Source organism: Nothoprocta perdicaria, unplaced genomic scaffold (genome assembly GCF_003342845.1).
Source record: "Nothoprocta perdicaria isolate Ctin4 unplaced genomic scaffold, notPer1 scaffold_344, whole genome shotgun sequence".
Taxonomy (NCBI): domain Eukaryota; kingdom Metazoa; phylum Chordata; class Aves; order Tinamiformes; family Tinamidae; genus Nothoprocta; species Nothoprocta perdicaria.
Window position 1 is genome coordinate 420446 of NW_020455582.1, and position 24795 is coordinate 445240.

Consider the following 24795-nt stretch of genomic DNA (forward strand, 5'->3'; position numbering starts at 1 on the left):
GCCATTTGTGAACTAGACTCTTGCTTGGTAGTCGGGCCTATAGCTGATAAAACTATTTGTGAACTCAATTCTGTTTTAAAGGCGATCAGACCTACAGTCAACAGACTGAATCTGGTACTGCCAGAGTCAGGCCTATAGCTACCACAGTATTTGGTATCCCTATAAAGAGGTGAGTCCAGCCACCCCCAGTCTCTCTAACCATCGAGGATCAAGCTGGAAGGGAAGAGGATTCATCTCCTACCAAATTGGCCTCCCACCATCAAATTGCAACAGCCAGTACTAGAAACTAGTGCTAGAAACCATTGCTCTGAGCAGGGTGGTCCTTGTGCCCAACATTTCCAGAAGCCTGCAAAAGTTTTCTTGGCAAGACTCATGCTCATTAAGATACCTGATGTCACATCAAATCCATCTGCGCTATTCAAACTAGAAGAGAAGAAATGACCCACCAAAAAGTATCCAAAGCAGGAAGAAAATAAAATGCTTTAAGAACTGCATGTTTCCCTCCTCAGAAAATGGAAGATTTCAAGATGACTTTGGCTACCCTAAATCACCACCTTCCAGGCAGAACACAATGAGAATAAGACTCTTAAAGGTAGTGGAAAATAGAGTAACAGAAATAAATGGCTTGTAGCAGAAAAAACGCACGCACAAATGTCCACAATAAAGCTGGTAATTGGTGGACGAATTGCACCAACAGACACAGTGGATGGTCCATTGCTTGGTGCTTCAAATTAAGATTTAAATCTTCTCCAAGAGGTGTCTTTTCGTCTAAAGATTTCAAAATCAAGGCAGTTGGGCAATGTACATTGGCTGCCCATATGTAGAACCATATGCAGCAGAATTGGATGTTCAAGACTTTATATAATCTTCAAACTGTCTTTATATGGATATAAACAGCTTTCAATGGAGCTATCTGGAACAGCATCTGTATGAAGTCTTGAATACAGCATGACCACACTGACTATGTTCAAAGAAACCCAATGAAAGTCAGCATCAGTGTGATAAAAAAGAAGTTGAGAATGACACAAAACTTGTAAACTCAGCACATTATGAGCATTCCCAGTGCTTCACAACTGCCTTGGTTTCCTTCCACCCCCAGTCCCTTTCAAGACGTTTGAAATACTAATAACTAACAATAACACTCCAACCTTCGGGACATTCTACAGGTGGAATCCTAGTTCCGTTGCTTAAAAGAAAAGTATTTCCTGTGCTGAAGTTGTTATACCAATCCACTGACCAGAAGTTTATGACTCTGCTTTAGGGGAGTCAAGAGCTACATATAGCTGCAAGACATGGGTGAGATACACTCTACAATGCTCTGCTGAATTAACCCTCATAGCACTTTCTTCCTCCATAGACGAGCTCATGCCATGACTTTGCTGATCGCATAACAGCATTTGAACATAGCAGACTTTTCTTCCTACAGATATTTGAAATTAATATTTTATTATTTCAAACGACATTAAAACCAGGAAGAATAATCCCACAACTTTCCATAAAAATTAAAGGGACTTAAAAACAAACCTCAGAGGAGAAAAAACAAAATAAAACAAACTCGCATTTAAAACCAAAATGTTCTCTATATACACACACTTTTTTAAGAAGAGGTTAAGATTTTGTATTTGATACCGACAGGCACCCTTCATTCATCATCAGCAAGAAAGTAGGTTGGGTCTCCATAGGCCACAGTCAGAGTTATTAAGTAAGTAAATATGCCACTGCTTCCGTGCCCTCCTTTTATTTCCTTGCTTCTTCAGTCTCCTCTGGCTCTCTCTCTTGGTGCTCTCTTTCCCACCTCATTTCTTTCAACTCTTGTCTGTATTTCCGTTCAATGAACCGTTTCTGATGGGCCATCTGGGGAAAGTTATCTGACACAAGGAGAAATATTTTACATTAATAAACAAACTGGTAACACAGAGAAAGGCTCAGCCCTTATTTTGCTTTCTTACTTTGAAAAGGTTAGGAGTTTGGCAAGGGAATAATGTTATCGTCATTTTTACTCACTTAAAACACTGCTCTAACAGTGATCCTGGGCTCTGTGCTTTAAGACTTCAGTTTCTAGATGTTTCTCATGCTACAAAGCACTGCCGAATATAATACTCTTAAAAGCACAAATATAAAATTCAGGCATAGCAACATGGCCAGGTATAACCTAGATTTTACATTCTGTTCCCTTAGCAACAAGTGCTCAATACTAAAAAAAATGCATGTGAGATTACTTTCAATAATCTAACAAGGTTCCTTCCCTTGTTCCTGTGCAAAAAGAAGGAACTGCTGTTTTCCAGCATGATGCAGATGTTCCCATCATCATCACTGTTCTAGACCATGCAAAACCCTGCTCTACAGCAGGGTTCCTAGTGGTGGAAGAATAGGGCTGAAGAACGGATTGCAGTAAAATCCATTCTTGAAAAGCTATGGCTCTACAACAAACTAGTATGGAGATTTATCTAGCACAATCTAGGCATGTGCATGAGTGAAGTCTAAAAAGCAACTTGGACAAAGCTGAAGAAACAGCCAAGGGAGGGCGATGACTTCAGATGGTTTCAGACAGACATCTGTCCATGTGCTGCCATCTAGAACTGAGCTAGACCTGAGGCTTAGGTCTAGACAAGCTAGACCTGAGCCTACAGAATCAGCTTGTCTAAGTGGCCTGAACTGCTCTTTGCTAACTGCACTGCTGAGAGGATACAGTATTTTCTGCCTGTGAAGGTGCTGCAAATGTGCACCAAAACCACAGGAATGTGGGAGCCCGCAGCAGATCCTGCTGGGATCGCACAGCGGCCGAGTGCTTGGATCAGCACCGGCCACCCCTCTGTGTCTGAGACCAACACAAAAGGTCACTGTGCTGACCTGTAAAGCCATAAACAGGCCCGGGATGTGTCTCAGCAAAAGCCTGCTCTTCTCTGCAGTTAGCTCCAGAGAGGCAATCGGTGGGAGCCCCTTGCCCCCAAGGAAAAGTGGAGATCTAGGGGGATTGTTCCCCAGAGGAATTCTCCTTTCCGCTCCCAGGCACTATAGATTTGTTCAGGTGAAGTCAAGTCGACAGTGCAGAAGCCTTGGAGTTCCTATTACAGTCAAATGGCTTCCCACTCCTGTGTTTTACTAGCTGCTGAAATTTGTGCTTTTATTATGTACTACATGAATAAAAGGTTTATCCATCAGTTATTCGGAACTTGGGCACTGGAAGATTTATTTATGTAAAACAGAAAACAACTTAAGGAAAAGGAAATTGTTTTTAAATTGCTGTTGTTTTTTAAAACTCCAGTGCTTTGTGTTTAATGGAGTTCTGGGAGATTTTGTTGCTCATGTGTGCCATAAAGTGAAAATAGTATTTTCTGCACAGTGCCTACAACATAATTCCTTAAAAAACTGCTTGGTAGCAGCCTGCTTGTTAATAATCCTTTTATGATTTGGAGAAGGAAATTTATGCAATAAAATCAGAGCCAGTGGATGTATAAACAAGTACATGAAAATGACTTTTGCTTGAAATTAACTACTTTATAAAAATAAATGAATAAAAAATAAATCTTCCCTCCGCTTCATTTAAAAGATACACACGTATGGGAAGGTGCCCAAAAGGGTTACGGAGACTCCACCTCTACAAATTCTCAAACTTGACTGAAGAGGCCCTGAAGCAGCACAGCCCAACTTCAAAGCTGGCTCTGCTTTGAGGGGTGCTGTCCCTCCCAACCTGAATTACTCTACAACATTCAAAAATATGTCACAAGAAAGCTGTGAAGCCCTTGAATGATAAGATGTGAAGCTCGTGTCTCTACAAAACATGATAAAACAAGAAAAAATAGTCAGAAGGAAAAATACAGCGTGTTTTTTTTGGGGGGGGGAGCAGGTATTCAATGAAAAAGGGAAGTTACGTCTTCTAGCTATCAAATTTACTGGTGATGTGAACTATATGCCTATCCTATGGATATGAACAATTCTTAACTACTGGGACTGCATTGTTTTCTGCAAGTTTTAAGGCTTGATATTTCTCAATGCAGAAGTTTGGGATTAAAATTTTCTGGCATCTGAGCAGCTGCAGGTGTTTCCTTTCAGTGAAATGTAAAAATTGACTTCCCCTGGTCCTCCTGCACAGAGAGCTGCTGTTGCACAAAACACATTATCTATTTACTAACAGTACCTGCACAGCTGGCATTTCAACTAGACTGACTAGTTTCCTCTCTGAGCTGCCTGTGCAATGAAGGCTGCTCCCACACTGCATTTTCTGGGCATAAATTTGAAAGAAGTCAGCAAAGATAGCTGAATGCTCAGCTGATATAAACTGCTGCTAACAGACTAGCATTGACTTAAATGGGGCTGAGGATCTGCATGCTAGTCCTTAGTCTAGTCTACTGCATAATCCCAAAGTCAGATTTTATTTCCTTTTCCCCAAACCAGAGCATGAAACAAACTCACTACCTGATACGGAGCAAACTTATCCCTTTACATATTGAAAACATGGAAAATCTGAGACTATATTGCATTGGGTTCCCTTTAAGTTCCTGTTGCTGCATGAGATCAACAACTCCCATGAAAAGAATACCTGTTATTAATATACTAACTCGCCTTTCCACAGAGTTGCCTAGAAAGCATTAATAGGCAAATCTGTTGCTTAAAAGCTGACAGCATTCAGTAAATATGATCTGTTTTTCAGTGTATATGCTCTATTTTTCTTCACCACAAAACCCACAGCTCACCCCATTAAAGTCTAAGGAAGTAAAATATAAATAATTTTCTTTGTTGCCCAAGCAAAAATCTTACATTTTTCAAGTGCATCCATTGCAGCTCCCATTTCTGCTTGCTGAATACTGTCAAAGGCAAACAAAAACATGTTACATTACATCTAGGTGATACAGAATAAATCACAATTTCCAAGAAAATGAAGCACTGTCTATTCCTCTGCAATAAAACTTTTCAGATAATCATTAGCTCATAATTCCCCTGATGCACAATATATCAACCTTTCTACAAATATGCAAGCAATAGCACCACAGCTCCTGTATAATATTTTTAAACTTAGATGAATAACATTAACAGAATACTCTAGTTCATTCGTCTCTGTTGAAGCACTTGCTTTGACTTGAGAGAAAAAAAGAGAACAAGATCACAGAGGTGTGGATGCTATAAAACTAAATGACATTTTTATTTTGAACCACAAAAATAAAATTAGGTACTTTGGGCTCATGGTTTAAGTCTTTGTAATTTCATAAACCATTCCAAAATATTCACTTTTTTTTTTTTTATTTACACGGCTAAACATCACAGAATGGGGAACCTTTCACCATTCCCTTGGCAGTTTAATTTGGCTCATAACTTAGCAGCGAAACTAAAGCTAAAATCATTATCATCAGGAAGCTATTCTGTATTTTCCATTCTGTGAATCACAAGAAGTCAGAATTGCCAGCCAACTTGTTGGTAGGTTCACGTGTATAATTATGTGCCTGAATGTCTGTACAGGCATCAAACCTTCAGGAATACATAGAATTGAGTGAGAAACTTGAGAAATACTCTAAAGCTTTCCTTTTCTGAGGCCAGTTGGATACCTGTATAGCTTCATGGCTGGTAATTCTGGCTGCTTCCCGAGTTGAATAAACTTTAATACCGTGCCATCAATTTTTCACAGTACCTTGGGCCTTTACCACATCCTATTCTTTCGCCTTTGAAATAAACAGCTACCGTATAGGTCCTGGCATGGGAAGGTCCAACGGTCTGCAGAGTCCTGAAATGAGACAGAAGTGATTTATTCAGGCAGGAAGTATTAGAAAAAATGAATCTGTCAGTGGCACAGACATCAAGCAGCTTTCAGTCTGATCAATACACGTAGTGGGACTAGCACAGAAATGGAGGGAAGACTGAAAGACAGCTGTATAAATGACCTTAACCCAGAGACTGCTAGCATGGTGCACAATTAAAGGGAGTAATTTACACAGAATGGACCTTTCTTTATATTGGATTTACTTACTCTTCCAAGCTCACTGAGGAGTACCATGCAAAAATTAAAACTTCAGCCTACAGGTAAAACAGGGTACGATGCACAGGTGCTGAAACACTGTGAGTACGCTTGTAATAAAATCATTTTAAAAACATATAGCCGTGCAATTGCAAATAACCATACCAGCAAGCTGATGGGCACCAAAAAATGTTAAGCTTCAAGAGCTGAACGTTTAGCAAGTTTTAAGTCTTTGGTATTAGCAGTGGGGGGTTCTCTACATAGCAAGCTATCACAGAACATAAGAATTTTCCTTCAGTTTTGAAGATACGGTTTCTGTCACTTAGAAAAGAACCTTTCCATTTGAGTGAAAGCCTACGATATGCACTGACAATCATCTCAAGGGGAAACAGATAATTCCCTGGGCATGCAATGAATCTGCTTCTGCTGTCTCTTCCCTCTGTTGCTAATCTCTCCCCACTGTCAGCTTGATTTCTGTCCACTACTTTTTTTCCACTTAGGAAGGCACAGAAATTTCACATTAATTTTTAAAGCACTTAACTACAGCACACCACAAGTGTGTGTGGAACAGCAGACGGGAACAAGTAAAACCCACCCCAAATTCCAAGGCTAAACTACTGAGTGCAGTGCAACAGAGAGCCCCAAGGTGAGAAAATTAACAAGATAACAGCATAAGATTAACTCTAAGCTGTACTGAAAAAGAAAATGAATTTATCACAGCAAATCAAAACAAATATTTGGTACTTGATACGCAGTGGGTTTTACAAGAATCAGGAGTCATTTCTTTTGCATTCATCTTCCTCACTCAAGACAAAAGGGTGAATGAACCCTCAGAGACATTGCAGAGTCCCATGGGCAGAGCATCAGTTACCATGTCAAAATGGTCCTATTTCTGAAGTGTACTGATTCTCACTATAATTTGCTGCCACATTTCATTAAAAACTTTAATTTAGTAAATGTGACAAATGCACTGAAGATTTTAATTCCTCCTATATATATTTCATATAGCAATCCCAACACAAGTCCTGAACATTCACAGCCTTTCTCTTGTCCTGGAGGTTAACACTGGGTACATTCCTTCAGCTAGTAGATGTGGGTGCAGTATAAATTTAAATTTATATGAATTTAAAAGTTTGTTACTATCTCATTAAAGTAACTATTACTTCATTTTATCACTGATAAAATTGAAAGAAGGCATTTTTGTCTCACCCCAGTCTCAAGTATTTAACTAACGTGCCTAAGTCAAGAAATCTCTGGTCCTGAGCAATTATCCTTCCACTGAGGAGGACAGATAGGGTCTAAAATAGGTGATGAAAACATTCAAACCCTGCCTGGACCCACAGATGTGCCTGTCTCTTTCCTGATTAGAACTGAAGCCTACAGTCAGGTGTACCACATTATTTTTGGTTGTACAGCAGGTAAAGAAAGTTCACAGTATTACTAGAAACAGACTGAGGGTATCTTGACTACATATCTGAACAGCCACTGCCTTTGTTTTATTCACTTCATTCAAAATATTCCTACTATTTTACATAAAAGGAAGGAAAAAAAAAAATGACAAAACGATGCCAATGAATATTGGGCACACTTCATTTTGCTGAGTATGTAAAAGGTAAAATTCCTATTGATTGCCCCCTGCAATGCCTTAAAACGTAGAAAGCTCAGAAAACACTGGATTAACAATTGTCATTTACAGACAGGAAGAGACTAAACAGCTTGTACTGAAAGGATGAAAAAGGCCAAAATTTGGGAAAAAATGTGGAGCATTTGATCACATCTTCTTTGTGCAAAAGAAAAGGTGATGACTAGCTTGCATCCCCACTCGGCATCATCTCTTACTTGTAAAGAGGAATGTCTGGCTCTTTTCCTTCTGTCCTGAGAGTCAAGCAGCACTGCTGAAGCTGAGATTTAGGGTCATTCCAATCTTGATTTAAAATAAACTCCTGTAAGAAGTTCACAAAGATGCTTTTATGGTTGCATTTGTGTTAAGACTCCAAAACAGAATGGCATATATGAAAAGCACATGATGTTAAAATAAGTAGGAATATTACTGGAATCTTACCAGGAAGATTAAAGGAATCTTACCTTTAAACGTGGAAAAAAGCACACATTCATGAACGTGTGCACATATTCCAAATCCTTATCAATATACAGGGCAGCAATAAAGGCTGAGAGGAGGGGGGAAAAAAAGAGAGTACTGTCACTCATTCAATAACAATGTTAATAGATTTCCATTTTAGAAACAAGTATCTTTGAGTATGCTAAAACCATATTCAATTAAGTTTCACAGCAGTGATCTGATGAGGGTATCATTATCCCACATATGCGGGGAAAAAAAGCAAAGTTGACCAAGAGATTAAATGACTTACTCAAATTCGCTCAGTCATTTGAAGAGTCAGGACCAACACTCTGCTCCTAATCCTACGTTTTAACCAGCAGACCATGGCTACTTAGAAATAAATCACTACTGGCTACCACAAAAATGCTTTAGATATAAATCACTCCTGTTTGTGTGCAATTTCCATTTACTAAGAGGATTTGTCAAAAGCCAAGGGGTCTGAATGGCTGACAAAATATATCAGAATATATAGGATAGGGATTAGCTTTCTTTGCACAATATTTATTACTATTTCACTTCCTTTGGAAAGACAGTAGTGCACTTTCACAAATTAGAGAAAAAGTCATTTAATTTTCATGTGGCTCTCCCTCCTCTGGAGCTGCCATTTTGAAACCTTTACCTAGAATGCAGTTAAACCAACCACAGAAATATTCATCAACTGAAGGAAATATTCGGTCTTCTAATAGATAAGAATATACATCGAAACTGCCAATAAACAGCTTGACTCAGATGACAAGTTTTAACTCCTGAGATACAGTTTTTTATCTATTCTTCACAACCCTGCAGTACCATACATGCACTGACACCTTCTGCAAGCTTGGTTATAGTGTCTGCAAAAATGTAGGCTAGTGCTCAAAAATCTGACCTGCAGAGGCATAATTCAGTTGAAAATCTGAACGTGCATCTTCAATAATAACTAGGGGGATTTTTAATGGCCTTCTTAACAAGCCCTGAAGAAAGCTGCTAAGTGCGAGGTGGCTCTAAGCACAGGAACTCACATTCCAAGAGATCGGCCAAAGTCTTGGTGCGCAGAGCCACCGGCCTCTTGGTCTTGTCATTAGTGATGGCGAATTCCTGCATGCCCAGCTCTTCGGCCACCTTGGCTTGAGTCCTGTTGTTCACCAGAGAACTTCTCAATAACTGCAACAGAAAGAAGTTTCACCAAATGGTAAAAAAAAATAATACCACCAAAATCCAGAAGTCAAGGAAGGTTGAAAAAAGTTATTTTTCCTTGCTGCCTCTCTCTCTCCTCTCTCAAGCCTCATATTCAGTACAACTTACACATATGCACACTCATGAACACTCATTCTCCCAGTATTTTTTTCTTCTCTTTCACATCTTCTCCCACATTTTATTTCTTCTCTTTCACATCTTCTCCCACATTTTAGTTCTTCTATACCTTCCTTCTGTAAGTCTTGCATTACAAATGCCTGCTTGTGAATTTCTTGGCAATCCAATACTACTGTCTCTTCACCGCTCCAATACTTTTTATCTCATCTGCAATTTTCTGGTAAAATACATCAAATTACACATTTTTCCACATAAGCACACAATATTCTAGAGCCTACAGAGCAGCTCCCATAGTCAATCAAATAAGAAACAAACAGTCAGTAATTAAACACTCTGAATGGAGACAATCCAGTGCTTCAGAGACACCAAATGAGGGAGCTGCTGCAGTCACTTGGGCAGAGCATAGCTGGACATACTAGCTTGGGCAGAGCATAGCCCCCATACACTGCTATACTGCTCTCCTGAAGGCAGTACGGCCAAGCGTATGTGTCCTCAAAGAACGTATGTGTCCCTAAAAATCTCAGTGTGTGTTAAAGTCTGGGATACCTGGACTTCCAGCACCGTCCCCTGAGATGCTGAAGGTTGGTTGCAGGTAGACTGCTTAAATACAGAGTCAAAAGACCTTTCTCATACAGCTATAAGGAGTATTCAGCTATAAGAAGTATTTGGGGATTTCAGGTTTTCATTCGATCTTCCAGTCTCCTGATTAGGTGATTTTTTTTTTCTCCTTCTTCTTTAAATGGTGTCATTTAAAAATTTGGGGCTATTCTGGGAGGTAGGATGGGGCGTGAGAAAGAACATTTCTCTTTGCATTGCTTATATGTAATCTAGAGTTGCAAATTTGTAGTGCATATTTTTCCCTCTTTGTCTTCCATGCCACATTTGCTTTGCTCATTAGATACAAGCTATATGCTACCTGGCTCCAGCATGTCAACTGAGCTTATGAAAATCAAGATTTATGCCCCGTACTTGATACTTCATCTCTGACAATAGATAAATAAAGAACAGTATGTTCATAATTTGTTTGGCAATGATATATGAAGCAGATACTCACATCTTGATCTTTATAAACTAGGTAGACTGCAGAAAGAAGAGGATTATTACCTGCCTTCTTAACTCCTGCTCAAAATCATCTTCCTACTTATTGTTTTCCAAAATCCTTCATTTCTGTGTCCTTAAGATGAACAATGAACACATTCCCCAAACAAATCTTGACTACAATACACAACTTAGGAGACAAAATTGTAGTCCCATATGACAAAAAGCAGTTTCCTGCAAAGGGAGAAGGAGCATCTCCGTTTGTCACATTTGACAAGTGTCTATTATGATAGAACCCTTAGTCATAATTAGTACAACAGTAAAATTAGTAAATAGTACCACGCACATTGACACTGAATTGGGGTGGAAAGAACCACAATAACCATCTAATACCCTGGTTCGCAGCCTCTTCCACATTGTAACTTGCCTCTTCTTCAAATGGGATCCATCAGAAAGCCCCCTTTCCATTAACAGTTATGAAGAGGACAGGATATCTGTCCCTTCCCAACATTTTCTGGGGAGCTCGTCTCCATGCTGGCAATACCCAGCCCGCACCATTACAGATGCTGTAACTCAGGACATAAGCTCAAGTGAGGCTAAATCCAGCTTTTAAAGAATTACTTCTATTCTTCCAGGTCCCTCACTGCTACCCATGACTGAAGCATAAGCCAAAATTGGGAAAGATGTATCTGCCATCTATCAAGAACCAACCAAATTCCACTTTATTTTTCTGCCAGATGATTTGGCTAGCTCAAAATAGGCACATGGAAGTTGTCACTTCTTTCTTTTTCTTTAGCATAGTTTAATTTCCAGACATCTCACAAAAGAAAAAAGAATCACTAATCACTTGACACTGGGAAGCTAACTGCAAAATACAAGTCAAGTGAAATTTTCTCATCCTTGACCAAAATTGTCCTCAGTGCTACACACACAATTCAGCTGATGCTCTATTACTACTTCAAATATAAGCATGTCCCTAGATAGAAGGCCAGAGAGCTCAATGTTTTTTGCTTCTCTTCAGGCCCTACATCATCAGTCTTCATCTCCCTCACATGCTTCACCTCATTCATCCTCAAAGTGTAAAAACATGCAGAGATGATTCTGGTTTTCACTGCACGTGCATCCCTAGAATTTAATTTTTATTCTAGGCATTTGCCTACCTCTCTGATTTTTTACATATCCTCATTGCATATTCTGCGTCCAAACCTCATGGCTTTGCCTGCAAACTTGGACAACATGCAACTCGTTCACCTTGCCAAGTCATTTATCATTAAATTACACAGCCCAAAGATGTTCTGATCATTGTTCTGAGTATTTAAAGCCATTAATACCAACACTTTATACCCTTCCTGCCAAATTATTCTTGAAAAATTCACCACACTATAACAACACTGATGATTACATTTTTAATAGTCACCTGCAAAACAAAAAAAAGGCAATCTTGGATTTCTGGCTCATGTTTTTGTTTCTCCGTGAGCAGAAAGTGATATGAGAAGTCTCCATCACCCCCCTCCCCGCCTTCCATTTCAACTTTAAAAATTTAGGCTCTGAGTCTGTCTCCTGAATGCTGCAGAGGAATACATACAAACATAATGGAATTTAAAAACTAGCAAAGAAAAATTCATGTTACTTATTCAGAACAGGTAATGTTTGTTTCTTGTAAACAGATTTAGCCTCCGACACCTAAGAATCATTTTCCTGAAAACACAGAATGTTAGGGACTCTGTATCACCCTCACTTCATTGCTTTGAGAAAAATCACTCCCAGGAGATAAGAAGTATAAAAAAACTGCTTCCTAACTTTAACTAAGGGACTTGATTTATATTCCTGATACTTCTATACTTTTCTTCACTCTAATCAAGATTTTAAAACTAAGAAAATACAACAAACCTAAGAAAATTCTTCACAAATTAACCCCAAACCGTCTACTTAAAGTAATCAATCCCCTCTGGAAAAAAAATTACAGGTAGCATCACTCTATACTTAAAATACTAAACTGCTGAAGCATCCACAAATGGGGTTGTTCAGAGACTGGAGAAGAGATGCTGAAAGGCTACTGGAACCAACAATTTATGACCACAGATTACAAAAATGTAATCCATCAATTATCCATCTTATTAGGAAAGAAAACTCCTGCTGGTGCTACAGACTAATAGCTATGGATAAAAAAAAAAAAAAAAAAAAAAAAAAAAGAAGTCCTTATTTAAATAAGTGGTTTTAAACATTTGTCTTTAAACAAGGACTAGTCTTATCTCTCAAGTTCACCACTGGCCTCATTATAACTATAGATCCATTCCACAGATGGAACAAAAATCACTGCACCAGCCTCATAAATCACCATTTCCTACTCATTGTAGGACTCATGTCTTAAAATTAACAGAGCCTTATTAAGAGCAGAGGTTGCTGAGGCTTCTTTTATTAATCAAATCCAGAATAATTCACTAGCTTCTTCCATGATTTCAGTTTCATCCCACACCTCTTCTCCTAGAGAGCATGATTGATGGCAGTCTCACCGTTAAATGCCCTTCGTGATGATCAGGGAAATGTATGAATAAATACTCTGTGGCTACCAACTGCATTATGGAGTCACCCAGGAATTCCATCCTCTGATTGTGGCCTCTGAAAAATGAGACATCAATGCAGCAAAATCAATAAGCACTCAGGAAGGGAAAAACAAAACCAGCATGCACATGCAAATTAAAATAAAGAGTGATCTGAAAGTGAGCCTTGCTCATTTTTAAACACATTTGAGATAATTTTCTACTGTTAACCAAATGAGATGAAAACACAGTTCACTACTGTTGCAACACTGATTTTCAAGAAAAAGCAGATCAGAGAAGCTAAACACAATTATTGGATCACAGATGTGGGACTAATTGAAAGAGAGTAAGTTGACATTAAGTTTATAATGGCTTATGGTCGCTGCAACTCCTTATAAGCAAGTGAACTAATGAATACCAAGACTTCAGTGAAGAAAAAAGGCTGTCTACTTTAGAAGTAAAAAGATCAGGGTTTAAACCCACATGAGATCCTGGAGTGGGTTATCCATTGGTACCAGAGTACCATCTGCTTTAAAATGGGACCTAACAGACATTGTTAGGAACCAAAAGCCTGCTGGGTTCAGTGCTGCACAAACCACAGAAAGCAGGAGCTGAAGAACATGACTTCCTTCCTCTCCTCAAATATGCTTCACTACAGGGTCAAGGATGAAGCCCTGAGGGCCTGAAGCAAGCAGCTCAAGAGATCCACCAGAATGACTTTATAACATCCTTTAAACACCTTCTCAAAGTATCCACCACGGACTACAGTGGACAGGATACTGAGCCAGGTGGGTTTGCAGACAGAGCTGTTCTCAGCTTTTCTGGAGAACACTGATAACAGCCCAAATGTTTGTTTGTTTACTTATTTTTTTTTATGCAAAACGATTTGTGGTATTAACTGAAGGACCAACAGAGCTGCAGAAAGGTAATTGCTGCTTTATACTCACAGAGTCAGATGGTTAAAACCCACAGTCCTGAGGGTGAAGGCCCGTGCTAGTAGCCGAACATGAGTGAAAATGACTCCAATTGCCTCCTCAAACTCCGTGAGCTTCTGGAGAACTGGAGAGGTCTCAATGAGCTGCCTGTCAGTATTGGACTCTTGCAGCTGTAAATGAGTGCAAATAATGACAAAGAGATAACTACTAATTTCCAAAATTTTTAAGAGAAAAGCAAACATTTCGTAACCTGAGGACAAAGAATACAGTGAACAAGTTGTTCTGTGAACAGTTGAACTGAGAGAAGTTTGCAGTGGCTTCCTGTCTTGGATAATTACCACCTGTCAAAAAAATGCAAGCACTAACAAAAGCTTTCTTTAACAGTTGGGGTGTTCATAACGTGTTGCTTATATGGTCCTCTCTCTGCATATGGATAGCATGGGATATTTATTTTCACAAAATATGTAAAATTTTACGCATCTTTGAGATCTTTAATGTTATCAGACAGCTTGAAATTGAGCAACAGACTCAGAAACAGTCAAATCAACAAAGCATCAAGATGGAAATAGATTAAAAAATATCACAGTTCCCCCCGCAATTCTCCCTCTTTCCTACAGTATCAAAAAGATACTAATAATGAAGAAAATTGAAAAGGGCACAATAACTGGAAAAAATTTCAAGTTTGATCTAATTCAGACCAGAAGCCCTTCCAGCCCTGAATACACTGTACACTGTATCTGTTCTTTGCAGTTACTTGTCTGACACACTCTTGACTCTATCCCATGGCTTTCCAGAGCTGGGAAATGACTCGGGCATTTCCTTCAGCCACTCAGTGCCTCTCTCCCATATAGCAATGCCTCAAAGAAGGGATCACCAACATGCAAATGCCTAAAGGAAAAGACAGTCCAACATATTAAGGATGTTCCTGGGCATCTCCAACTACTGTCAGCTCAGGATTTCTTGACTTTGATGCAGTTAAATGTACTTAGTAACCCTCAAGGGGTTGTAGAAGGCAATGACTTCCTCCACAACCTTGTTCCTCATGTCCAGACAAAAGCCTGCAGTACCTCCAAATAAAAAAAAAAAAAAAAAAAAAAAAAAAAAAAAAAAAAAAAAAAAAAAAAAAAAAAGGAGGGACTTTCTTGCTTCTTTTGAACTTGGAATTCTCTAGTTTCTCCTCAATGCCTCCTATTACTTGCACTGGCAGAGACGGTGAGGAATTGTCTCACTGTTCATTCACTCATGTTTTGAAGACCTCTATTCCAGGCCTCCCTCTCTAACACTTCCTTCCTAGGTCATTCATCTACTGGCCTTTCTTCAAAAATAAACTGTTCCTCATCTTTGATTGGGGTTAATGCCTTTTTTTTCCCCTTCTGCTCATCTATCTTTTTTGTTTTACTTTTGAAAAGGTGGGGCAGAACAGCACGTGATCTTCCAGGTGTGTGTAAGCCACAGCTTTTTACAAAGTTACATTAGGATATTTTCTGTTTTGTCCTCTATCCCTTTTCTAACAACTAGTAACGTTTAATTTGTCTTTTTCTTTAAAGGAAGAGCCTTCAGCTGGCATCCAGACACCCATCCCAGTGTCCACGTGGTGCCACCCTCAAGCGTTAATGTTCAGCTCACAGGTCCCCTGCCTGTGAAGCCAGGGGTATTTTTCACTTCTCCACGTGCAGCCCCTTACATTTACCCACATGAAATTCCACCTGGTTTCATGTGCTGCCTATCCAGCCACTGTCTCGTAGCCAGGGTCACAATTCTTCATCTTGCTGTTGTCCCTGTGAGCCTGGATGATTTGGTATTGTCAAGGTGCTGCCACGACAATCCTCATCTCCCTTCCTAAATTCTAAGTTACTGTTGAGAACAGAACCTGCTTCCCTTGGGAAACCTGTTATAAGAAACGGTCTTCTCAGTCCTGTCCTCTGTTTTGGGTGTTTCAGCCATTCCTTTAAACCTATGCAAGGTCACTCCTCATTGGAATTTTATTTATTTATTTTCCTCAAGTCCTTGGTGCCTGGCTTATCAAAAGCCTTTTAGGAAATGCAACAGACAAAAGTATCTGCCTCACCTCACCACATTTTATTTTTGGTCTCCTCTAAGATCTCCTATCAGTCTGTAGGGCAGCACTCGCCTTTCCAAAAGTCATGTGATGGTTTCCCAGAAATCACATGTATCCAGGTGCCCACCCAGAGCTACACTCCTTAACAGGCATTTCATTTGCCACATTGTTAGTCACATTCAATAATTTTAAAAATGCCTTTTTTTTTTTTTTTTTTTTTTTTTAGGTTAGCACTTTCTGATGGCAAAACTGGGCAGCTTGTGCTTGCCCTGCTGGCAAGCAGAGAGCTAGGAGGGCACGTCTGGACCACGGAGGAAAATACATTTTCATCCCACAAAAAATTAAAGTAGTAACAAGAAATGATAGGCTTCATATACTGCCTGCCTCCAATCCAAGCACAGTCCAATCCTTCTTCATGAAAGTAGACAGAAAGAGGTTAAAATAAAAAGAATGAAATCCAGAAGTTTTCTTGTGTGCTTGTACCACCACTCATGAGAACTGTCACCAAGTCTGGAAAGTTCACTTCTATTTTTATTAAGAATCTTTTCCGCTTACTCCTGTCTTACAGTGACACAGAGTTGATTACACAAGTGCTCCAGGGGTGCTGATCTGTCACTAAGGTTTTGTCCGCAGATCCATGTAAAATCTGCACCAAATATCTGAAATGTTTCAGCTGACGGTCTCTAAGAGACCCTCTACTGCAAAGGGGCACTCACAAAAAGAAGTTTTAATGGAGTCAGACTGACTCCGCACCAGATATACGGTCAGACACCAGAGATTTGGCTGGATAAGGGAGGCAGCAAGAGGACCACTTCTCTCCTAGGTGTTTATGTGATGCTGAAGCCTTTCTAAGGGACTGCATCACCACTGGCACACAGTGCCCTCGGCAGCAGACCTGCACCCTTGTGGGATGCCACTACCCTTGGTGTAAATGTGGGCAACTGCAGCACAGGGAGGCTCCGACGGGCTCAGAGTCTCTACCACAATCCAGTCATTAAGCAAAGACCTGGAATCAGCTCCGACCACTTCCAGGATCAGAACCTAACCTATTATGGACCGCCTGTGTTTTTGCGAACAGATGGAGGGTAAGTTACCTTTCAGACACGTCCGCATTTTCAGCTTCTGCCTGCAATTAAAGCTACTGGAATCAATGAAACCACCATGCTGTAATCAGGTAAATATTTAGCATTACCCTCTTAAGTCATTTAAGTAATGTGCCTCCCTATAATTAACATATAGGTCTTGTTTACAGGTCAACAAATAGGGACCCAAGACCATTTTTGTGCCCTCTTTGTACCAACTTACAGCAGATGCAGGGAAAGAAGCCAAAATGTTACCTCTCCCTAGATTTATTGCATGAGAAACACAATCATATATCAAACACAAGCCAAGGAAAGGTGAATGATTAATTCTCAGACAGGCAAAGAATCATTATTTATATATATAAAAAAAATCATAAAGGCAAATATATTCATTCCTCTTGCTACTTGTTAGTAAATTTTCTGAGATGTTGAGATGTCACTATAGCAAAAACCTATGGAAAAGCATCCATGGAAATAAAACAGAGCTATGAAATTTATTATAGAAAGGGACACACTTACTTGGAGTGGGTGTAGTGGATAATTAAGCCATACATCCCGCAGGTCCTGTGAACATTGAGAGATGCCTTTAATGCTCAAGGGAGTCATTTAACAAATTCCACAGTACTAAATAAAATGTCATTACTTGAAATACTGAACTATTTCAGATGCTGACTCTGCTTATTGCAAATTCAATAGTGCTGGCAAACTAATTTTGAAAATCATGTATTTGCTGTTCAAACTGCCTGTAGTTCTCGCAATTAGCTTGTGTCAAGGAAGCAGAAAAAAATCTTGAACCAAATAAAAACTAGTTAGAGAACAAGAAGAAAAAAGATTTGTTTAAAGCACAGGTCTAACTCTATTCCCTGCTTCTCCTCAATAGCAAGTTTCATTTGACCAAAACTCAAGACTGGGGGGAAAAAAAAAATCTTTATTTTTTTTATTTATTCTGTTATTTCATATAGTCTTCCTTCAATACAGGTTGCAAGTAAATATTAAGTTATAATATGCTACAAAATACTTTTATTTCTAATAAACCTTGTCCTTCCACAGACTCACAGGCTGTAAAGAAGGAAGAGGGGATATAATTCATCCTTCAGAGGTGTCACACGCATCGCTTCAGCATTACATACTGGTTGCTTTTGAGATGGCAAAACTTGTTCCCTGACCTGAAGGGCTTTTGTTCTGTCGCAGGTAGAAATGATGTGTCATAACACAATGAAAGATGACAGGGACAAGTAATAAAAAGTGAGTGTGGCCAACTAAGCAAACGGAGGTATGCATTATAGCTGCTAGGTTCAGCATACTATTTGCAAAACTTACAAATCCATCAGTATCTGCACACTTCTCCCTTCATTGTCCCTAACTATCACCTGGGATGTCAGTGATCTAAAATATAATCTGAAAAAATATGGACCAGATTTCAACTTTGCAGTTGGGTAAACACTGGATGAACCCTCCCCGCTGTCCAAGATATGTATTTAGCTTTAGAAAACGTGTTTAGTGTAAGTTTGGGGGTATTTGAGCAGTGAAAGAGAAGTAGTGCTCCATTTCTGCAAAGCACACGGGTCCACAGCGCACACTTTGCTCTTACAGAGGCACTTTGATGAAAGCCTGCAGGTTTCCCACACCTATGGGCCCTTCCCTACCTCAGCAACCAACAGAAAGCAACCCTGAGGAGAAAAGATATTTTTTTCCTCCTGAACTAGCGTAGTTTGCTGTCCTAAACGTGCCTTGCTATGTTAAATTTCTAGGAACTAAGTGTTTTCTTGCTCAGTTATGATGCTTAAGCAAAATATCTTAAAATGGAAGTCAAGTAAAAAATTATATAAATACCTTGTCATTAAAGAGCAAACGTCCAAATAATTGTTTGGCTTCTTCTAGGCTCCCCTCTAAATACACAGCTCCTATAGAAAGGGAACAACACATTAAAGGGCAGAAACGCATCAGTACTTAGAAAATCACTAGGCACAGAGAAGTAAAAGATCTCTGCCTTCCTCACTTGCAATATAAATATATTTTTTAAAGCACGACTTCTATGGTAAGATTCAAAGCTTGAGAGATATAAGGCATATTATACATGAAAATTAATCAATAGTTGTAAAATTCACAAAAAAAGGACATAATTAAATCAGTGATATGCTCTAAGAGCAACGTTTAAAGAAATTACTCTAAAAGCGATCTATTTCTAAAAGCAGTTTCTCAGCTAACTATACATGTGGACAGTAACACTCATGAAAAACTTCAACAGCCAATGAATAATTTTTATTTATTATGTTTCTTCAAGGAAATGATATCCTGCATATAAATGTGTCAGTATTTCCTCAATATTACAATAATATTATATCTGAGTGTGAGCTTCATTTCATAATATATATTCTTTTCGAAAACCTGCATACTCAGCCACTACTAGCCCTTCCTATTGCCCTTAGTAACAAATCAGGGGAAAGTTGTGCTAGCAAGTTGTATTTTTCTGTTTGTACCCACTCTATTTGTACGGACACTTTTAAAACAGGAGTATCAACACTTTGATTCTCTTTACAAAAGGGCTTCTGAAATCCTAATCCTAGCCCTTGTAAGCACAGCTGCATAAAAGCAAAGGGAATACACAGCTACACGAAGAAAACAGAGCAAGGGAGTCAATATCCCCAAATATAGGGAGAACATGCTCTGCCTTGCTGCGCTTCTCTTTTCTCTCTCTTTTTGCTATTATTCTTCTTTCCTCCTTATTCTCTCAGTAGGTCAACTACTCTTTTGATTCTTCGGAGAATGGCTGGCGGGTTTGCAGGAATACCTTGCCAGAGGCATGTTAGGAGAGCACAGAATTTTAAGCAGGTACCAGGCGGCCTTTCAGTTATTTTCACTGCAGGGAGAAAGCAACTTTGTACAAAGGTGCCCGAGCAGGAGCTCCAGACCCCAAAGATACTTTCCTGGTCCCTTCAGAAGCTCCCAGCTTTCAGCTGCAAACCCGACAAAGCCTTAGTGCTCCATTAACCTCCTGAGCAACTTCCCACTGGAGGTTAAACAGCAAGTCTGCTCTGCTGGCAAATCTCAGCATCTGCCTCAAGGTCCTCCTCATCATCACACCCTTGCCAGGCTGAAGCACACGAGCACAGTCACAGATACAGATCTAGCGTTCCTCTTCTGTTTCTTTTTTACTTTTTAATTAAAGATCAAAGCACTCGTGGAAAGCAAAACAGAGTTAAAAAGATGACTCTTATTTCTTGATAAGATGAAATGTTGGCCCAAGGCAGAATGCACATAACTGTTGCCATCTAAGCAAACGGGGATGTATTTTCAAAGGAGAATAAAATGCTGTAGTATGTGAAGGCCTGAACAGGGATAAGATACTGCTGTAGCCAATACCACACACAGCATATTTGGATGCACATGAAGCTGAATCACTGAGAGGTAGCTTGTTTCATGTATTCTATCAAATAAAGATTTATAAAAATACAGCACATAAAATAGAACTTGGGTGGCTCTAAAGCCATATTTCCCCTCCCACGCTTCCTGCTTATCGATTAGGACAAATGTGGTCAGGCGTTCCCAATTTCTCTTTCTCCCAAGATAAATGCATCGACCGGCACGCAGTCGCTGACGAGCACTGCAGTGTCTCTCAGCTAACTTGGCACAGGGCTCAGCTGCACCCTCAGCCACCGTTTTGGTAGCTTTATTAGAGCAGCCACGGCACATTGCCAGGTTTTCTCTTTGGAAGAGAAAATACAAAAACCTAAGATATTTACTTAGCAAATGTCACGTTTAATTCACAGGAAGAGAGTTACCAGGGCAGAGAGAAAGTTGGCTGGTGGCTTAGTGAGCACTATCTGGTGAATGCAGAAGTGACCTGCAGAACTGAAGCCTCAGGGCTAGCGTGGGACGCCGTATTTTGCAGACACTTTTGTAAGTCCTAATTACTGGAAGCAGGGAGCCTCCACATTTGTTGCCAGACCACGGTGAATGACCTGCTCGTGCTCAGAGAGTCGCCCACAGCTGGGCACAGTGACACGAGACGGGCAGTGACACAGGTGACACTGGGAAGTGCGGTGCTATTACACCATGAAACGGGCACATCAGGGGGACAGCTGAATCAGGAGAGAAAAGCTGGGATTCCACTTGAATACTGTGCATCCGTCATGCCACACGTGCTACCCATGACGATATGAAATGATGTATGTAGATGGGAAGGGGCAAGGGCAACTCAAGAAGCTTTGCTACCCCTGTAACACCACCCAAGAGGCCTGCGCCTGCTGCACTGGGGCCGTGCTCAGCACGGGCACGGCACCACAACGCCCACCCGCCCGCCCAGACCCACGCGCGTTACCTATGAGGGCTTCAAAGCAGTTGGCCATGGCGTGGCGCAGGTCCGACTCCCGGCACAGGTCCGGGCCATGGGCGTAAAGCATAAACCGATCCAGCTCCAGCTTCTGCAGAAGACACGCGGAGATCCACAGGCAGGTTACAGAGGGGCACGAGGTCCAGCTGCAGCCGCTGGGATGGGCTGCATGGGGACTCGGCAGCCGCAGGGCCCCAGGGAGCCTGAGCACTGGGCTCTGCGCAGTTTCGGTGCAGGAAGAGGCTTTAAAGCTAACAACACTTTGCAGTGGCTTACTAGAGGAAAGCAACTGGAGTGGGATTTTGTGGAAAAGCTAAAAACTATTAAGCTAAGTTGTTAATTTAGGAATCAAGAGCAAAGCTGAGGCGACAACGGAGAAACTGTGCAGCACACGGTATTTTGTATGGACGGTTTGCCCTCGTGGTTTCCCTTTCAGAATGCTAACAGGACCCTCAAAGGGGAAGAACTGCATCCACAAGAAGAGAATAAGGTAAAATGGTGAGAAATGGGAATGTTGCTGGGCCAAATCCAAAAAACATCCATCTCTTCCCTTTCAGGCTATCAACAGGTGGCAGAAACAACAGCCTCCAGGTCCAAGAGCAGAGACTGATGTTTTAAGCCACAGTGCCACCTAGCTTTCTTTTTTCCTTTGTTTTTTTTTCCTTCACACATTCATTAACATTCATCTGTTTCCTGAGCCGCAATTCTGCTTGCCAGTCAGCATCGCAGGTAGCTAGTCAGATATGTTAATATAATATATGATAACTCTGCTATAGAAATGCCTGCAAGAGATACCAGGTTCGTGGTGTATTTATCTTTCTGACACAAACCCATTAATAGGATTTTTATAAGAAGAGAGATTTTTGCACCTTACAAAATTTGTATGAGAACAGGTTCTTCCCAAATGAGTATACATTTCTATTCATTAATTTTCTGTTAACTTTCAACTTCATCCTCCTACAGTATATGTAAGAAGTAAAAGCAAAGCAGCTAAGGTGTTTCAAATGTGTGTTTTATATGCCTTTCAATTTGAAAAGGGAAAAAAAAGCCTTCAATTTTTAATGAATGAGAGTCTATCCACTGCTCAGAACACAGTGAATTGCCACTTACCATGTGGTATGGTCCTTCACACAGCTCAGGGAGCAACCTCTGAGAGTCATTAATTGTGGTGAGTCAAAAAGTCAAAAATGGTGGTGTATGCTAATTGAAACTTTTTACAGATTATTGTCACTTCTTCACGTTAGCTGTTCTTTACTTTTCTTCTCTCAATGATTTAGCCCAGTGCAGGAGCTTGCATCCAAAGTATTTCGCATACATTTCACAACTCCTATTTGATCGAATCAGGTTTCAGATTATATTTTAAACTTCTGCTTTAAAGCTCTGAGAAGCCTATCACTTGATCCTCAATTAAAGCAGCATTCCATAGGCACGGGAGAAGCCGAGGAGCTGAGAACTGGACTGAGGAAGCAAACCAAATGCAACACGACACTCCGCACGATAACGGGGTGAAAGCAGGAAGGTCACTTTGGATACACAATACAGGCAGAGGATACCTTGGGAAATCAGCCGAGGAGAGAACTCCAATATTTACAGCTGTATCTAATATAAATACATTTAAAACACACTGCACTGCGACTTATCAAAAATTGCCCATTTACAATGATAAAGGCTGCTAACAGCCGTCGGAGTGCATGGACTTGCCTGATGCGTGTTATAAAATGATGGAGCAAATTGAAGTGTCGGGTAGTTTAATATTACATCTATAAACAAAGCTCCGATTGGAATGTTCTTCAATCACATCCATGTACACCATTAAAGAAAGCTCCGAATGAAAATGAAAATTACTGTGTTCACTGCCTAGACTCCTATAGCTTTTTTGAGAACTTAGCAGAGCAAAAAAATGAGAAATAATAAAGTTTTTGGCAAAATCTCAACACTGAATGTCTTTTTTTTTTTTAATTTTTTTTTTAATTATTGTGTGAATGTAGCCAAAGAAGATGAAAAGAGCACTTGTAAACCATCAGTATGTGTATGTGATCATGTGTGCACAGCCTAACACACTACAGTAGTAATTCTTAGGCTTCCCTTTTTTAAATCAAAGGTTAACAAAAATTAAATTTGAATAGAATACCAAATCATCTATGAAAATAGATTAACTCAAACTTCTGCATCATATTTGCTCAGTGTCACATAAGCAGTCCATGTTATTCACTAAATTAAATAAAATTCCAAGGGATAAATAAAATTCCAAATCTCCCAATTCCATAAGCCTATTTTTCATCAAAAGCCTTTCTAACATATTGCTTTTTGACAGATCACAGCAAATCTGAAAATGTCTTTTCAGGTCAGAGTCGACAAAATGAGTTTTTTCACTTTCTACCACATTCCACTTTTTTCTTTATATGTACCTTGTCTGGAAAGTCCTTTGCTAAACATCTTCCTCCCCTCCCTTCCCCATTGTTTTCCACTATGAACTTCATTATCCCTGCCATTTAAAGTAAAACATAGATTTGCTTTCAAGACACCATCCTAAAAACCTATCCTTCTGCTGGCAAAAATCACTGCTCTTAATAAAATGCTTGGCAGAAAACACTATGTCCTACTTCATCTTTAAATCTACTGTCAGATTGAAGAGAGTTCCTGTATCCCAAATCCAGCTCACAAAACATGGTGAAGACACCGATGTTCAAAGCAGATGATCCATTTGGGAAGCATCCCAAATATAAGAGCATCTTCCCTTTGACTTTCAAACACACCTAGCCATAAAGGAGAGGACCATACCTTGGCCAACATGGCCAGATGTTGGTTCTGCACGATGGCAGTTCGATACGTAGCTAGTCCTCCTTCCTCCAGGGTGGGAAACAGGTAGTACAAGTGGACACTGGCAAAACAAAATCAAATCAGATCCTCTCAGTATGGTTACATTTGATTAATGACAAACCCCATGAATCTCGGTGGGAGGTTAATGTCCCATCAGATCTTGGCTGCTCATACAACTCCTCCTCCCAAAAAGGCAACTCAGCTTGAAACAAAGAAACAATCAAATACTAAACAGTGTTCAATAGTATTGACTGGAGAGCATGAGGAGCAGGAAACCCATGTCTGTTTGTTGGACAGCACGTTATTTCCAAATCCCTACAACTGCATGAAGTTCCCTTACGTGAAGGTTTGTGTCAGTAGCAGTGGGTTCAGCCAGGGCTGGGCCTGGACTCTGAGAACATAGTGTGGAATAAAGGACAGGACAACTGCTTGGGTTGAGGAAGTCCCTATCACAGGCACGTGGTGCTTCAAAATGAGACTGTGGATTCAGTCTGGACCACCGCTCAGGATGTTATTTTCAAGCAATAAGTGTCTTACAGTACTTCAGCAAACACTTACTATCAAATGCCAATGACAATAGCCTGTTTAGAATCAATAAGAAAGACTATAAGCCAACTGTACAGGGAGGAAAA

The 24795-nt window shown here is 40.0% G+C and overlaps 1 protein-coding gene across 1 annotated transcript in view; it reads right to left on the reverse strand.

The window, feature by feature from the left end:
- Positions 1-1480: 1480 nt before the first annotated feature.
- Positions 1481-24795, reverse strand: part of DROSHA (drosha ribonuclease III) — a 62107-nt gene continuing 38792 nt past the window's right edge. Inside the window, exons 20-31 of the mRNA XM_026043991.1 lie at positions 24125-24224; positions 21332-21434; positions 18844-18914; positions 17530-17574; positions 13882-14039; positions 12908-13013; positions 9065-9206; positions 8033-8115; positions 7787-7890; positions 5624-5716; positions 4759-4805; positions 1481-1868 (exon numbers count right to left, since the gene is read on the reverse strand). Of these exons, the coding sequence (XP_025899776.1) occupies positions 1738-1868; positions 4759-4805; positions 5624-5716; positions 7787-7890; positions 8033-8115; positions 9065-9206; positions 12908-13013; positions 13882-14039; positions 17530-17574; positions 18844-18914; positions 21332-21434; positions 24125-24224 (1183 nt within the window). The 3' untranslated portion in view covers positions 1481-1737. The remainder of the gene's footprint in view (positions 1869-4758; positions 4806-5623; positions 5717-7786; positions 7891-8032; positions 8116-9064; positions 9207-12907; positions 13014-13881; positions 14040-17529; positions 17575-18843; positions 18915-21331; positions 21435-24124; positions 24225-24795) is intronic.